The sequence below is a fragment of the Mixophyes fleayi genome, chromosome 4 (assembly GCF_038048845.1).
Source record: "Mixophyes fleayi isolate aMixFle1 chromosome 4, aMixFle1.hap1, whole genome shotgun sequence".
Taxonomy (NCBI): domain Eukaryota; kingdom Metazoa; phylum Chordata; class Amphibia; order Anura; family Limnodynastidae; genus Mixophyes; species Mixophyes fleayi.
In genome coordinates, this window is record NC_134405.1 from 65860973 (window position 1) to 65879098 (window position 18126).

At 40.4% G+C, this 18126-nt stretch overlaps 1 protein-coding gene across 2 annotated transcripts; it reads right to left on the bottom strand.

The window, feature by feature from the left end:
• NCAPH (non-SMC condensin I complex subunit H) lies at positions 1–14430 on the bottom strand. 2 transcript variants are annotated; one of them, XM_075207356.1, is made up of 18 exons: positions 14325–14430; positions 12145–12385; positions 11465–11552; positions 11157–11249; positions 10937–11069; positions 10280–10392; positions 8652–8841; positions 6552–6643; positions 5043–5239; positions 4132–4280; positions 3939–4042; positions 2267–2389; positions 2083–2184; positions 1866–1997; positions 1673–1783; positions 638–720; positions 476–551; positions 1–272 (listed from the first exon to the last, which is right to left on the bottom strand). In XM_075207356.1, the coding sequence occupies exons 2-18, from the start codon at positions 12378–12380 to the stop codon at positions 213–215; spliced, it is 2082 nt and encodes a 693-aa protein (XP_075063457.1). In that variant the 5' UTR covers positions 12381–12385; positions 14325–14430; the 3' UTR covers positions 1–212. The 2 variants fall into 2 exon arrangements, with proteins under 2 accessions (XP_075063457.1, XP_075063456.1); XM_075207355.1 differs by having other exon boundaries at positions 1–551.
• Between the last annotated feature and the right edge of the window lie 3696 nt (positions 14431–18126).

Here is an 18126-nt window from a genome sequence, read left to right on the forward strand (position 1 = left end):
CTGACAAACATTTTATTTTGTTTTTTAATAGGTACAGATACATGTGCATAAAAAAAATGTAAAAATTTCACATAAATACATTATTTACAGATACATCTTGCTTCAAATAGACAATGCCGTTGTGGACAGGAGAAAGTTCTAAAAATATTTCATTTTTTATATTTATTTTAGCCATATGCGTCAGTCAGAATCACCTCGCTCTTGATTTCAGGTCAGTCTTCTTGCATTATCAACACATCAGACAGATCATCTACTTCTTGCAGCTTTAAATTCTAGAGAAAAGGGAAAGATGAAGGGGATAATGAGGCTTAATTACTGCAAGCACAACATATATATGCTGTAACCTATCAATGTTGTGATTGTCGCTAAGGATCACAGCGTACTTTTGTATTTTGCACCATGTTATTACATAATCCACAGTGTGTTTGTGGAATAAGATTTTCTGTAGTAAGTGAATGGTCTTCAGTTTACTAACCTTTTCATTAGCCAGGTGCAAAAGGCAAGCAAAGGCCAGAGGCACAGAGAGATTCTGTGCCATCGTGGTAGGTAATCTGTTGATGAGATGCAATAGGTCAACACATGGTATAAACACACAAATCAATAAAAAAAAAAAATAATCCTATTTGCCATCTCATACCTTTTCTGTAGTTCGCTTGTGATACTGCTGAAAACTCTCTCATCCTTAACTACTGCAGTTTCTGTTTCATTTCTAGATGTTGGCTTAAAGGGATAAACAAAGGAAAAGCATTAACATATGTTTAGAGAAATTATACGCTTTTTATATCCAGTGATGTGTGTTCCTAATTAAGTTAGAGTTTTAAAGTTGGGTCACATGTGAGATACAATGTGGAATATACCACAGTGTTCTCCCCAGCACCTATTTCACGGGTGCTCCACCCGGCTGTTTTTACTTGCCACTCGGTTCTTAGAGCCCAACAGAGTCCTGTTATAATATAATAAACCATTGTTTCTCCTATTAGAACAGGCACTATGTGAGCACTACAGCCAGCAGTGTGTGTTAGACCAATGGCCACCAATCTGACCAGTCCTGGCAGGTGTGGGCAAAAACCTCCAACATTTTTTATTAATACTGCAAAGTATTACAGCTGCCCCCACCCAGCTAGCAACATTTTTTGGGGAGAACACTGTACCATCTCAACGAGGTACACATTATCCACCTTGTAGTCAAAACGTCACACATCTGCCTTCTAGTGTAAGAAGTCACTAAGGCCAAAGCAATGAAACATTATCATGTAAAATGCTGGGGTGATGGATATGTAACCTTTAAGAAAGTGTTTGCACCAAACATCTACTGTTTCTAGTCGTTGATGACCAAATAAAAGTTTGTTAGAGAACAGATGCAAAGCATCTAAAACTCGCCTTTTGTTAATTGTCAATAGCTTCATACCTTTGAATCTACCTAAATTATAAGAATATTACTTTAGAAGTTTAAAATTCCCTTCACCTATTTTTTTTTATACACAATGCTCTCCCTGCATACAGTCGTCCCTTCATGCACAGCAACCTTCTGACCATTGCACAGAACACCCCTATATATTATCCATACTACCTCACCGCTTAATGTCAGGTGGAAGACAAGAAAACAGGTGGCCCCACCACCAAAGCAGGGGAGTGCCTACTGACCTCTTTCTCCATTCCCATGCTCACTTACCGCCTCCAGTTTGTCTGATCTGTCAGTCAGCAGTCCCCACATGCTTGTTTTAAGGTGCTTCATGTCCATCTTTTTGGCTATTTTGGCATAATTTATCTCTATTCTGTTCACCTGCATGAAAATGTGCAAAATATGGCATTAAATATCCTCCTTTTCCTCCCATTTTCTCTCTCTCCTGGTTTGCTCTCCTCACCTTATGTGGCTCTGCAATTAGATGGTGTTCCCCATCAATGCTCAACCTGGTCTCATCAGTGTGCATTGGAAACTGTGTATATTCATCACCAACTCCCATGAAGCCACCATCATCATCGTCACTGTCTGCGACCTGGAAAGTGTAGTGGCTATAACACACGCTTTGCATAGAAGGACTTGCTGGGAAATACATTCTGGTGTTAAGCAGTAGTCCTCACCTGCAGGGCTGGGCAGAAGTTTGAGGTATCATTTGGATTGTTATAGTCATACTCTGCAATACCATCTTCAGAAACAGGGTCTCTAGGAGCAGTCTTCTTGATCTAGAGAGAATATAGGGGTTAACTAACATTCAGTTAACAAGCACAAGGGGAGGGGGGAGGGAGAGAGTGGTTGAGATCTTACCCTATCTGCGGGCCTTAAGCTCATCTTTACAATGTTGTCTGGGTCGTAGTGAAAGTCAGCTGGCAGGGTGGTAGACTTCTTATTCTGGTTCTCAAGGGTGGACTTTGCAAGTGTTGTTGCTGCCTATACAGAGAATAATTGTCAGAAGACCTTATGTAAAATGATCTATACCTGCCCGAACATCTACATAAAAAGCCTGCATTTATAACTGTGTGCTCATGAGTTGAATACCGTTAAAAATATGTTTTAATACAGTCTATTGACATTGTCAGGAAAGATCGTGGCTATCAAAATACCTTGAAGAGTCCCAACCGACCTGTGGACTCACAGCTGGCCAGCCCTGTTCTTTCCCATACATAGTATACAATCTAACAGTTCTTGTGCTCTCTCCCAGACTAAGAATACTGCACAGTGCAGCTGTCTATTAGGATCCTATTTCCTAGCGTGAAGTCATTAGATGATTATACCTTTTCTGTAATTTTCTGAGCAATTAACCAATACAGTTCTGCCAAACAGTCAACGTCTAGCAACGAGAATACTTAAGACAGGTACAAAAAGTCTACAAAATAAAAAACTCATAAAGAGGCACAATGTTGTAATTAACATAAAAATGGGCATTTTACTAGTTGAGCAGTCAAATGTGTAATTATATAATAATAGGTTGATAACTTTCCTGGTAGACATGCTACCTGTAGCTCTTAATGAAAATAATATAATTGGTGCGAGTTATCTGAATTAACCTTAATTTCTCCCGTGTGATGTTCAATTGACAGATGCTATCCTGAGAATTCTTTGCAGTTATGCAGACAAGAATTTAGCCAAGGCTGAAACTGATGAACGTGTGGCTTTTTCTACCACCACAACAGTGAAAAAGAGCAGAAATCACAAGGAGAAATAGTAGCATATTTTTCATTTATTTCTAACCTATCTGCTTGAGAGTTGTATTCATAATAATATAACGGACAAGGCAGCCTAAACAGTTTGTTTATTTTTTTTATTGTTGCAGCTTCCCGTAAAACATTTATTCCCAAGTACTGCATAGACGCTGATCATTTTACGGATGGTGTCACACAGGATCTTTGAACGCTGCTGCTTCCAGCTACAAAAGCGTTAGAATTTATACAATGCAATCACTCCCATGGTACCAAGTAGAACTGAAGTGGTATTACCCTGTCACATGGTAGAGAGTACGTCCTAAAGACATGACGTTCAAGGTAATCACTCTGAACATATGTTAATAGGCACCTGTGCGACATCACATCAGATACTGTTTTCAACCAAGTGGCTAAAAAATAACAATTTCTGCCAACCTCAACAATGGAGAATATGAATTGTAACAAACAATTCTTAGTTTAGCTAGCACAGGAAGAGTAACAGCAAGACAAGGTAAGTATTAAATGCATCGTCAATTGTGACGTTAGGTAACAAGTAGGAGAGAATGGCATCAAGAGTTAAATATCACTAACATAAAATTCAGGACTTCCAGTTAATAAGATCTACAACCCTCCCAGTGGATAGACCAATACAGTAAGCAGGCAGATGTTTCATACCATTTTGATTCCAGGTGCATTTTTAGTCAAAGCCGGATAGCACTGGCTGAATACTGCACCTTAGAGGTCAATCTGGAACCACAGAGCCACTTAATTCGCCATTTGTTAATGAGAAGACTTACCCTAGTCTTACAAAAATGAGTCTCAAAATTGATATCTTCTTCAAAGTTCAGTTCAAAGACTTTCTTCACCTTCTTGGCCTTCTGCCTGTCACCAACAGTCTCAACTGAAGGATAAATCAGAGAAGCTGGTTACTGACACAGCGCTGGCTGTCCTATACGAGGCCCAAGGGGGGAGGGGGGGTCTGGCACTTACTTTTCTGCCGAGGTCGGAAGCGCCAGTGTTCAGGCCCTGCCCACATGGACATGGTGCGAGGACTGAAGTATGAATATTCTCCAGGACAAGACGACAGCTGGAGGCACATGGTACCAATATCAGCCTCCCCAAGCCGAGTAATCTGTGACCTGGACAGAAGGAGATGACCCAAATCCAACATATATCATCTGGTGACACTTAGAATCCTATTGTTCATTTACAGAAGCAGTCACTATTTGGTGAATGATAAATGTATATTGTGCAGTACACAGAGGGGTAAGATCCTGCTACAAATATTAAAAAGTCCAGTAATACTGTAGAATAGTGGCTTCCATGCAATGGACAAAAAGTAGAAAAACTGCATCCTTTATTTCTCCTTTTTTCAAACATTTATATTTCAGCAGTGTTTCCTATTGCGTAAAGGAGAAAGCCGTAATGAATAAACACTATGTTCCCAGGAAATTTTAATTACGGACATCTAAAAGTTTTAAAAATCCCAGTTTCACCTATTACTTGCTTTTATAAGATTATTAAAACTTCAGTTCAATACACCAAGAGATAACTACCCATCACTACAAAGACCGTGCACTAGCTTCTGCCTCCACTAGTGATAAAACGTAACAGACTCTAGCACTGATAACGTCTCCAAGGAAACAGCAAGTTAATTTTGTTTTTAGTATAAAAATTAAAAAAACAAACAAAAGTTACTCTAAAAAGGTTACAAAACAATTACTAAACAGTTATAATGTGTAAATGACAAGTGTGTTTACATTCCCTTACTACTGCTTTCTCAGCTAGATCAGATGGAAGCTTGTGCCAAGCTTCTATTGATCTTTCAGAAAAAGAATATGCTCTATCATTATCCTTTGTCCCTCACGCCATCAATTTTAGAGAACAGAATATGAACATACCCCTTTCTCTCTGTCCTACAAGCTTCACGCTGTTCTGCAAACTCCCCCAGATCTTCAGCTTCATTTCCATCACACATGTCCGCATCAAAATCATCCATCTCAGGACCTGCCGGCTCTGGGATATCCTCTTCCACCTCTGCATTGATATCAAAGGCATGGTCGCTTTCCTTGTATTTATCAGTTAACGAGAAGATAGTCTGCAGAAAAAGGGATGGTTACGGAGCATGATGATAGACTTCCAGAAAAAAGCCTGGATATTATCAAAATATTGTCCCTGCAGAAAATAGTAAACCTTCTTGTGGCAGCTATTCTAGACAAGAATGGTTTCCTGCAGGCTTCCATGGTTGTCAAGATCTGTAGATTCAAGATAGCCGCTATTTAACATTACACACACTAAGGAGGGTATTCAATTGTTAGCGAGTTCGCTAAAATACTCGCGCTCGAAAAATATTACCACTAATACGGTAATCTGCGCGTAAATACCGTTAATACGGTAATTTACTACCTGGATATCAGCTCGGAGCTGCGAGTTGAAATCCAGCGAGATATTACCGTATTAACGGTAATATTTTTCAAGCGTGAGTATTTTAGCGAACTCGCTAACAATTGAATACCCCCCATAGAGTGCCAGATACACCAGCAATAGAGTTGCCACTGGAAATCAGCCAATGGCTCGGTGGGGGATCTGGATCTAATACAAGGGCAGAGGCACACCAGTTTGCAACGCATCACTGGAGACTTGGGTTTTCTTCCATAGACATACTGAGTGGCTAAATGGCTTTTTGGCAGTCTGCGACTACCAAGAAGCCGGCCAACGTAGCTCCAATTCTATTACCACTAGGAAGGACTTCATAACAGCAAGTACTGTGAGACACTATATGTTCATGAGACTTTGTGCCCCTGTTCCGATTGGGATCTGAGATTTTTTTTTAAATTTGGACTGAGTTTGGACTCTCTTAGAGATTCTAAAGAACCATATTTGTAGCTTTTGTTTTTCCCCATCTAACGGTATGGCTATAATGTTGTTTTTAATGTGAGGTATATGTATTTTTGCCAATGTGAATTCTACATGTTTTATTTTCTCTGGTCCTTGACCTTTTAATTTAATTAATTTATTTTTTTAACCCAAGGGTTAGCTAGATCTCTCCTTACAGGCATCTCCGCACATCATCTACTATCTCTTTTATAGCGCTGGATCAATGTATCTTTTTGCTACATTTTTACTTGGCAACTTGGGACAAATTTCAACAGCTATTACTGTGGAGGGAACGATGGCAGCCAAGTCATTCATAGAATAGAATAAATATGAAGGTAATTCACATTTAATATAGTGGACATATGATTTAAAGCTCTGAACACCCTATGGATGCATGAAGAGTCAGTCTCTGAAGGGTAGCACCACTTCTGTCCTACAGACTGAAATTATACCTTTTCCCCCTTCTAGAAGTCTAAAGGCATACATGAAGTAGGAAGACTATTTGGTATATTACAAATGTATGTGGCACATACCTCATCTTTGACATCACCACACAACTGCATCAAGCGGAATCTGGAGAGTGACGGACATAATGGACGTTTCTCTACACAATTCACCACAAGAGCTGCAGAAAGAGGGAATATAAATTTGCAAACTGAAACCTCAAAAATGTGGGCTAAAAAAATAAACAAAACAGAAAACACAACACATGTTTGCGATATTCAGAACATATATTACATTGGCAATAGTACGTGGACACTCGAACATCACATCCATGTGTGCTTGTTGAACATCTCATTCCAAAACCATGGGCATTAACATGGCCTTTCTTACTATAACAGCTTCCACTATTCTTCTATTCCACTAGATTTTGGAACATTGGTGCAGGGATTCGCATCCATTCAGCCAAAAGAGCATTAGTGAGGTCCGGCACTGATGATGGGCAGTAAGGCCTGGCTTGCAGTCGGTGTTCCAATTCATTACAAAGGTGTTTGATGGGGTTTGAGGTCAGGACAGTCAATTTCATCCACACCAATCTTGGGAAAACATTTTTTGATGGACCTTGCTTTGTACAAGTCCTGCTGAAACAGGAAAGGGCCTTCCACAAACTGTTGCACAAAGTTGAAGTATACAATTATCTAGAATGTCATTGTATGCTGTAGCATTAAAGATTTCCCTTCTCTGGAACAAAGGGGTTCAGGCCAAGCCATGAAAAACAACCCCTGATCTGTTGGGCTGTCTGGTCAGATAACGAACCTGCAGAACTGATAGGCGGAGGTCTTCACTTATAGCAGTCGCTTTTCCCGTAGAGCTAGACGCGCTCACAGGTACTTGGATGCCCCCAGGAGTTAACTCCAATGTAGTGTAGGTTCTTTATACTAACCGCAGTACAGGCCCGGAGACAGTACAGATAGTAATGGATGGTCAGACGAAAGCCAAGGTCAGGGGTCACTTGCAGGGTAGAATAGTCAGAAAACACGCCAAAGGTCAAGGTCACGAGCAAAACAGCAGAATCCAAGGTACAGGCCAAAAGGTCAGGGTCACAGGCAATCAGGCAAGGTCCAGTAAACAGGCAGAAGGTCACAATAGAAATCCAGCAGAGTATCAGAGCAGGTCAGCACAAGTACAGCACTAAGACGCTATAACCGGCAGGGAGGCTAAGCCCTCCCTGCCTTAAGTAGTAACATTGACCAATCAGGGCTTTGCCCTGTAATAGACCACAGGAGGAAGTATGGCCAATATTAGTTTAAACAGCCACCAGCCTGTATTAGTTACTGCGCATGCGCCCAGCTGCTCTGAAATGCCGGGGTGCGCTGTCTAGTGTAATCGGCGTCCAACCTTTGCCTTGGCAAAACCGGAAGTGACGCCCCAGTCGTCATGGAGACGACTGGAAGGTCGGAACAGCGAAACTTTACACACTCAGATAAAAAGCGCCACACTCAGATTAGTTTGTCAGACAGCCAGCTGGTGAAGCGTGATTTGTTACTCCAGAGAACGCGTTTCCATTGCTCCAGAATCCTATGGCGTGTGCTTTACAACAATCCAGGCAAGGTTTGGCATTGCACATGGTGAGCTGAGGCTTGCAAGTAGCTGTTTGGACATGGAAACCCAAACCATGAGCTCCCGACAAACCGTTCTTGTGCTGATGTTGCTTCCAGAAGCAGTTTGGAACTTTGAAGTGAGTGTTGCAACACAGGACAGACTATTTTTTGCGTGTGGCATGTTTCAGCCCTTGCCTGTAATTTTGTGAGTTAGTGAGGCCTACCGCTTCATGGCTGAGCTGTTCTTTCTCCTAAACATTTCCACTTCACAATAACAGAATTTTAGTTGATCGTGGCATCTCGAGCAGGGAAATTTGACAAGTGACTTGATGGAAAGGTGACATCTTATGACACAGCCATGTTGAAAGTCACTGAGCTCTTCAGTGTGACCCATTCTACTGTAAATGTTGACTATGGAGATTGCATTACAAATATTCATGAGAATTTGGCCATTCCATTCACTAGGACTTTGATAAGTCAGCAAATTCTTATTTTAATAAATATTTAACATTTTAGCGGAACACAAAATAATCCAAACACTAGAATTTTTGACAAACTTGAAATAGCTGGTATTATTATGGTATTACATACGTTTCAGTTCAGTAATGTCCACAGATCCCGGAGCAGGGGGCTTTTCCTCTTCAATGGTGGATAGTGGTATCACGTAATTGTCAAAGTGCAGCTCACTGTGGTAATTTGAGCACCGGAGTGTACTGAGGAACACACCCACAGTGCTGCATTCATCAAACGAGGCAGCCGCTTTCTGAAACACGGGGTCCACCTGCAGAAATGTGTGAAGACAGATCAGTAACTCACAGGACAATGTCTATAAGTAGACCTCTCAGCCTGGAGCTTCATGTAGCACAACTATTGGTTCTACAATGAACAGTAGACCGGTTATCCCTCACAATGTATTGGTCCTTTAAAACATCACAGAATATCTCCAGATGACTGTGTTACAGTTATGTAATAAAGCTATCAATCAATAAATAAAAACGCAATGCTGTGTGATTTCTAAACATATGCATTTCTGCTAACCAAAACCTATGACTGTAACTCAGCACATGTTATTTCCATACTGTATACCACTACAGGGAGACACAGGTTCTCCTTCTCTATTAACCCCCTTCTGACTAATAAGAGGTGTCAGTACTCAATCTTCATTGGACTGACAGAGAACCGGTGACTTTCTCCTTTGCCTTTTTTAAGCTTCTTTATTACATAGAGCGGTGTGCACTATGCAATTACAAAAAAAAGGAAGGGGGTTGATCTATGCCCACGATTTCCCAGGATAAGGTATACTATGTTCAAGGCCCTCCTTTCCCAGGGATCAGGTATGGAGGAACCTGGAGCAATAAAAAAAAAAGCCCAGTGAAACCAGAAATCAATTTGAGCCATCTGCATAGACAATATAGAACCAAACCACTCAGTGCATAAGACATAAAAAGCACAATATATAATCGTCTGTGTACCCACAACCCAGGGGTGCGGGGAAGAGCCCCAGGAAATTTCAGCATGTAGTGGTTATAAGTCTCTGGAAGCAGCATGCTGTTTTGGTTGTATTTGTTTTGCTGCCCTCACCACCATAGAGGCTCCATCCCCACACTGTTCACATTGGGTCTGGTTCCCACTATAACGGGAATCCCACAATGGGGTTACCTGTTAATATGTAGAAGGCTCAGCCTGTCTAGTCTAATCATAGTTTCCCCTCTGGCAAGAAGACAAGACAGTCACTGTTCCCATTTTAGTGGTAACCAGTGCAGGCAGACACTATTATCACAAATAATGATAATTTTAATTATTTTTATTATTGAGTTCCAATGTAAAAATCCACCAATTAGTAACATAAAGGACTGTTACTAGTAGATACATTTTTAGAATGATCTGTAAAAGCTGACTAATAAGAGTAGACTTGATTCAGGTATGCAGTCACCTCACTGGCACATGTGGTCAATGACAACCAGGGAATGCTAATGCCGTTGAGCATTGGAGTGTGCGGCACTTATCATTGATGCAAATTAAACACAAACATACACAAACAGGAGATGTGCGACTTCTATTGGTGACATCTGGAAACATCTTTTTGAGAGATGGGTTAACTATGATAGGACACCAAAGCCATAGTCCTGTCACATTGTTAGGTCATGGTGGTGCCATTTACTTACATCAAAGTGTGCCTTCCCAATGGTTAATTTGTTTTCACTACAGCATAAACTCACCTGATCAATGCGGTCTGTCGCTGAACAGGTGATGTTGTTAAGATTCTGTTCAATTGTTTCCACTGAATGTTGTCTTTTCCTCCTCTTATTTTCAGGGTCTTTACCCGCATCCTCTGTGAAAAAAGAGCACCAACAACTAAAAATCATAAAACACAAACGCGTGAAAATAACCAAAAAAATATTATATAATATTATCTAAATCCAAAGTGATTCTTTTCTATAATAAACAGATGAAATTCCAGTCGAGCACCTAATAAGATTCACATAACATTTTAATCGAATACAACTGTTTTTTCTATTTAAAGGGATTTCCCACTGTAAATAATATTGTGCCCGAGTCATCTCTCTCCTTCCCTTGTGTAGGGATCCCAAACACTCCTTGTATATAGCAGAGACGTCTGCTGATCAACTTCGTCCAAGTTGATCAACAGGAACTGGCTACAGGGCAGGGGGCATCTGCTCCTAGCGCTGGTCCAATATTATGCTATCTTGGGCTGGGTCACAGGGCTCGCCCCCCAGGCTAAAATTTGCAAGCTAGCCCTTGTTATTCGGAGTTTCTCCATTCAAGTAATCAGCGGTTGGGCTTTTCTCCCATGTTGATGATGATGATGTAAATAGATCAATGTCGAGGGTGGTTATCCAGCCATGGTTACATACCAGGGTTTTCCGCTTGATCTGCCCCTTGCGAATCTTTGCCAAGTCCACCCAATACTTTGTACACATCAGCATGTACTGCATCCACTCGCACTGCATAGATTTTAGCACTTGCGTCCAGCGTCCCAGCTGCAACCTGTAAATAAGAGTGTGACCAATGTGAAGATGGGAAGTCAGAGATTAGATTTGAATATGAGCGCAGAGAAATGAGACTCTTATTCACCTTGAAGTTAGTCAGTTCACTGTCTTTCTCTTTAAGAATATCCCCCATGTAATCAATCAGGTGAAGTCCAAACGCATTCTTTGTTGTTATTCTCTGCAACACGAATCAATCATTGAAATGTATACTGCGTTATAAACAGGAGATCTAAGCAATAGAAATCTCTCTGAGGTTAAGTAGTTATTCACACAAATGCAATACTGATGAGACGTACTGGATATTGAGGAAAATGTATATGCCCATTTAAAACCTACGCGTTCCCATAAATGCATATTGCTATAAGTAATGTCTGTTAGGAGCAGAGTACTTACATTCTCCTGGGACAACTTGATGCAGGTAGAGTAATGATCTGAGATCTGCGCATTACTAAGTTTGGGTAGGAAGGAGAGTGCCTCAGATCTGTGAGAAACAAAACGCCCATCAATACCGTTAGAAATTAGCAATATAGAACCTCAGCAATGTTTCAATCATAGATGTAAAAAAAAAATTAAGTCAAAATAAACTCCTGTAATGAATTTAGGGCTAACACAGTCAATAAGCTTACCTTTAGAATTTTCTCTATGAGATTTCTCTTTGCCTTCCAGAAATCAACAGAAATATGTGTATCTTCATTTTCTGACGACACGGTTTTATAACACATGCATCTAGCTTCTACACACCTTGTTCTTTTATTTAAGAAATACTTATGTAGTAGACCCCTTCTCACATAACGTTTTAATAAAGGTATTCCTGATTTTAAAATAATGCACATTCATTTAATTTCAGCTTCCAGTACCAGATATTAAAATCTGGTGATGGAAATATTTTCAGCCAGCAGTACGTCTGCATAATCATAGCTAGTCAAACAAACCAAATTAAATTACTAGGGAAAGTTATAAGCTATAAAAAAAAACCAGAGAAAATCTGGCTGCTAAGTGTACTTTAAATCACCCTGGTTTGTTCTTTAGACTGTATTTCAGATAGAAGTGGTGGGAACAGGTAGGTAACCTACCTCTGAGAAGTGGAGATAATAGATGCCGGGGAATCCGCATTACTGAGCTGCAAGTCAATCACCCTGGATCGCCGACGCTGTTTCCTTTCCCACTCATCATCATTACTGGTGAAGTTTTGCAGGGTGGGGGTCCCTGCCGCACTGACAGACTGTGATCTAGTGGCTGGAGACAGATAGACACCAACTGGGGACAATGGCTTTGGGCGCCCCCCTGAATGAGGAGTAGAGGTGTACATGCTGCCTGGTAAAGCAAAACACATTAAGCTTAATAAACAATGTAGATCAATAAGTCAAATGGGATTAAACATGGGGCTACGTTTAGCAAAATTAAATTCTTTATTTTCATTTTTATAAAGCTTCATCTGTGTGACCAAACTATATGTTACCTAGCATCACCCTTCTGCTCAATGTCGCTGCTGTCCAAGGTGTTGGAAAAATTTAACTCAACTTCTTGATGGCCAACAGTTCTACTATAATCATTCCAGAAACATACACGTGTAATATCTATACAGTGATCTGCCTAGCAGCTTTTTATTTGTTGCAGTGTAAACAGCAAATATCTAACATAGCCTCTGTAACTGAAAACCTTAGAGGTGCTGTGAGGGACCTCCCTTGCCATAAAAGCCAAGCTGTACCATCAGCCAGCTATAGGTACATGTCAGCAGAGTCTGCTAAATATAACAAATTGTGTTATATACTATTGCTGGTGAGGAAGGTTAGTTAATAAAACTGTGGAAAGTGGAGAATAGCTAGAACAGATCAGGCAATCACTCCTCTGCCATCAACAATTTTATGTCTCTATGGTGTCCATCTTTCCTATTGCTCAGCTTCCAATTTTAGCAGCACCATGACCCATCAGGACTATGATATGTTACATAGATTTCTCACAAACTCTAAAATTGTGCACATAAATTAAAAAAAAAAGTCAGCTTAAAACCAAACTTATTGAGATAGGAAAGGAATCCTGTAAAATAGTTACATGAAAACAGAGGATGAGCCTAGTCTTAAGATGCACATCATTAATTATACCGAGAACACATCACAAACACCTTTAAACCAAGGAGATTTTACATCTGTGACACTGTTTTTTAAACAGTGTAATAAATAAAGCAAAAACTGTGAATAAATAGGTTTCAAAATCAAAGCAAATATTTTGTTTACTTTCAATTTTCTAAACATTTAAATACAGTTCTTAACGCTTTTTATATTGTATATCATCATTAAACTTTTTGTGGGAGGAGAGGATGTTAGAAATCATGCAACATATTAATAGCCACTTGTTATTTTTAAAAGCAAATAAAATGTGCACTTATGACATGCTAACTCCACCTACAAACTAATGTTTACTTAAGATCCTCACCTACACCGTCCGCCCCCCTCTTACCCAGCCCAAGTGTGGGTTCACCATGTCAGGGAACCCTGCAGTTCAGAAAGCTGTTGCTTATATATTGTGACACATTATGACCAGTTAACTTGGTTGGGAATAACGGAGACAGACTGATAGTAGTTGTAAACATTCATCATCATCATCCCCATTTATTTATATAGCGCCACTGATTCCGCAGCGCTGTACAGAGAACTCACTCACATCAGTCCCTGCCCCATTGGAGCTTACAGTCTAAATTCCCTAACACACACATACACACTGACAGACAGAGAAAGAGAGACTAGGGTCAATTTTGATAGCAGCCAATTTACCTACTAGTATGTTTTTGGAGTGTGGGAGGAAACCCACACAAACACAGGGAGAACATACAAACTCCTCACAGATAAGGCCATGGTCGGGAATTGAACTGACGAGCCCAGTGCTGTGAGGCAGAAGTGCTAACCACTGAGCCACCGTGCTATGTGAACATATTTGAACGTATTAAGAATTTATTATTGTCACTATGGTGCTGACCCAGTATTATTGTATAAAAGTATCAAGAGACCATTAATAGTATGCATTGGAGCTGTAGCACATGAATGTCCCCTATAGACCATGACACTAAGTGTATACTTCTTCAGTGCTAATTCTATTCCCCACACTGTGATGGTAAGAGTGCACGATAACAGCCGACAGAAGACCATGCACCAGCATAGCTATTGTTATGCCTGCAGCGTCAGTGGCAGATCCGGCGATACGGGTCTTGTCGCGCCGCTATCTTGGCTATAAATGCTCGCCTACCGGTACTACATACCTCTCCGCTGTATTTCCGGCCTACTGCGCTTTCAAATCTTCCGCGCTTTCCTACAGCGCGATGACGTCATACGGGTAACGGGTGGGGGAATCTCTGCTGAGAAGACACTGTGGGAAGACCGGTGGGCGGGGCACGTCAACACTGCGTTCGAATTAATGGGAGGAGACTGCCAATCTTGCGCCATCTTTGTTTTGACCAAGTGCCCACATTGCAGTGTAATCTTGCGTGGATGGATAATGTTTGCTACTACTGTAAACCTGTTTTTCGTTTTATCCCAATAAATATACAATATACTGTAAGCATATTTTACAGTCAGTATAGTAGGCTCTTGTGGATTTTTTGGGGAAAGTATTTGCTTGGTACAGTCGAGCAATTATTTTTAAGTTTTTGTTGTCCACTGGGGGCACTGTTACATTGAGGTTGCTCAAAATGACAATTCCCACTCACATTAGTACGTGGAAAAGTAATGCAGAAACTTATCTGTGTAGAATGAGCTACTTTGTGTATTCTACTGGACATTTCTAAAATAAATACACATGTTCAAGTTAAGCACTAGTTTTTCAGGAAAATATTTTGTGTTTGTGTTGTATTTAGACCTTTTGTCCTTTTAAAACACAAAGTTTGAAATAGGTATTTTGTCCTATAACTCACCCAAATGATTTTTTTTGCTTCTAAACCCCATAATTGCTTCTTTTGCGAGAGTGTTATACCTTACAATTCCATTTAAGATCTTGTTTCACAACAAAACTGAATTAGATGCGATAGATACAATTTGCCTATTTATCACCCTCTGAAGAATGCTTAATGGTAGGTTAAAGCCCCTTAGTGGTGTAAACAAATCATGCCTTGTGACACAATAACACCTTTAACATTATACAAAACAATTTTTAAGCTGGTTCTTGAGGTTGTTACTAAATCATTGTTAAGGCTTTATAAAATTGTACTCATTTTATATTAGCAATTCTTTGACTTTGCAATTTTTGCTCTTTGATAGGTAGTTTAAATAAAACAATTGTTGCTGAAAGTTATACTGCAAAAAAATAAAAAAATAAAGACCCACCAACCTTAACCTAAACTAAAAGCTGTCTCATATAAAAGAGCTACTACTAACATTCACAAATATATCTTGACCATACTTGCCAACTTTACTTCTATCCACTTCAGGAGATCCTGGAGGGGAGGTCAAGTGCCATGTGAGGGGATTACGTGATTTGCGGTGAATTGCGTAATCTTGGCCCCACTCTGTGGCGCAATGCCACAAACACATCATGACGCCATGGAGGGCAGAGACAAAATAACATGATTTGGCGCAGATCGCGTTAACAAAGCCCCCATCCCGCACACTTCACTAGGAGGTGGGCAGGAGGTAAGAGGTTAGCCTGCTCTCCCGAGAGTCCAGGAAAACTCCGTCACGAAATTTGTGAGTCTCTCAAAGTATGATCTTAACAGAACCTAAAAGTTAAATGTGAGCTATTGTTCTCTGTTATTATTTCTCTGTAATCAGTGCCTGACTGCAGTGTCCTTTAATGAGATTACGTACATTTATAACTGTTACTATCTTCCCCACTAGATGGTGCTCTCCAGAATAGATTGTATCAGCAAAGTAACAGAGAGAAGAAAGATATTCTGATTGGGGCACTCTTTATTAGAGATCAAATTATATAAAGTAATGTATTTTTTTAATTCATTAAAACATTCTTATTTCTATGTTTTGACCTATTTTTGAAATTTGTTATCAAAATATAAAATTGTATTGTGAAAAGGTGAATAGTGCTCGTGCTGTGTTCTCTAAAATGAACTTGCTAAAAACTCCACTCTTTAGTGCTTTGTCAATTTATTCTATTATCCAGTTATTAATTTCCTTTTAAATGTATACAAAAGGGTATTTCACTTATTATTTGTTTATAATAAGGTCTTTGCTATCTGGGTTACTATTTCTGAAACAAATTCTTAATCCTAATATGATCATTCATAATACTTGTATAGCAGATGCAATATCATCATCATCACCATTTATTTAATATCCCCCATTTATATTTCTTGCTGAGCTAATATATGATATCTTTGAGGGGTTAGTTAATATAATTTGACAGTCAATTCCTACAAGTATGTATAACCAACTTCCACCACTTGGGGGCAACGTGTTTTCAAACATGCTTCAGTACAATATACTAGAATAAGCAGCTATCCCTGTATACGGATAGGATTGTTTCCACATTTACACATACTTACCTACTTTTGACACCAGCCGTCCGGGAGGGGGTCCGTCGAGGGGGCGTGGCCACCTGTGATGCCCCGTTAGGCCCTGCCCCGTCAATCTTAGGAGATTCTGGCCAATAGTAGCAGGGGGTGGGGCCACAATGCCGTGGTTAGCCCCGCCCCCACCATTTACAACAACGGGGAGATGCTGGATCCGGGATTTTTGCCTACTCTCTCGGGAGTCCGGGAGAACTCCCAAAAATTCGGGAGTCTCCCGGACATTCCGGGAGAGTAGGCAACTATGCATTTACATGTAATACCCTCATAAATTATCATATATGATCATATGGCCCTTATATTACTTAACAGATACAGTATTCTCCATATACATTTCTTATTGGGGTAATATATGGGAACGTTAATAATACAATCATCAATTTCCTTAATAAAAGTTTTCAGCTATCTATATAGAGCAGTGGTTCCCAATTTTTTTCAGTTCGCGGCACCCTTAGAGTCTCCATAATTTTTTCAAGGCACCCCTCCAAAATAATTAACGAGCAGTCCCATTTTAGTAGTTGGGTTAAAATAACGTAATAAGTATTTAGGTCAGGACAGAAATACTTAGTAAGTTGTTTGCAAAAACAATACACCTACATCCAAGAAAAAATAATATTTTTATATATTTTTTTTCAATTATATTTATGTCAAAGAATATTTAACAGCTAATATTAAGAGGAATAAGATCAAACAAAATAAAACAACATGTACAAAAATCATCACACTGTGCCCCTTCACCTTTACACTGTGCCTCGTCACGATCACACTGTGCCCCTTCCTCCCCACACTCTGTGCCCCCTTCATCCTCACACTCTGTGTGCCCCTTCATCCTCACACTGTGCCCCCTTCATCCACACACTCTGTGGCCCCTTCATCCACAATCTGCCCCTCTTCATCCACACTCTGCCCCTCTTCATCCTCACTCTGCCCCTCTTCGTCCTCACCCTGCCCCCTTCTTCATTCTTTTGCCCCTCGATTATTCCGGTCACCATCTGCCCTCCCCTTTCTTTACTTGGTTTTCTTTCTTTTATTTCTTCTGTCTTCATACCAATCCGGTGGCACTTGGAACCCAGAATCCTCTCTCCTGCCACTTCTCACTGAATATGTTGAACGTGATGACGTCACGCCCAACATTCAGTGAGAAGTGAGGAAGGAGGAGAATGCCAGCTCCCGGGCGCCGCCGGATTGGTACGTTTTTTGTTTTTTTTTATCTTCCTGGCCACGGCACCCCTGTGACAGCGCCGTGGCACCCCTGGAAGCTGCGTCGCACACTTTGGGAATCGCTGAATAGAATATCCCCATACCTAAAAACTTGTCAGTCGTTGAGAGCGGGACAAAGCCATGCTCCCAGAGGACTGCCTAGTGCTATAAGGTGCTAGGCAGCCTGTTAGATACCTCACTTCCCACCAACGTTCCCATCCATTGGACAAGCATGTCCCCGGTCAGGAAATCAGGACAGAGTGCTAAAGTTGGGACTGTTCCAATTTCATCGTGACAGTTGGGAGGTATGTATCCTCAGCATATATTAACCTGCCCTAATAAAGTG

Bases quoted from the DNA above. Each gene is read 5' to 3' on its own strand.
- NCAPH (XM_075207355.1), bottom strand. From the start codon at position 12,380: ATGTACACCTCTACTCCTCATTCAGGGGGGCGCCCAAAGCCATTGTCC. The intron at 11,250-11,464 runs GTAAGTACTCTG...TTCGTGTTGCAG, and splicing joins TCAAGTTGTCCCAGGAGAAT to AGAATAACAACAAAGAATGC. The intron at 5,240-6,551 runs GTATGTGCCACA...CTTTTTCTGCAG, and splicing joins GTGGTGATGTCAAAGATGAG to ACTATCTTCTCGTTAACTGA.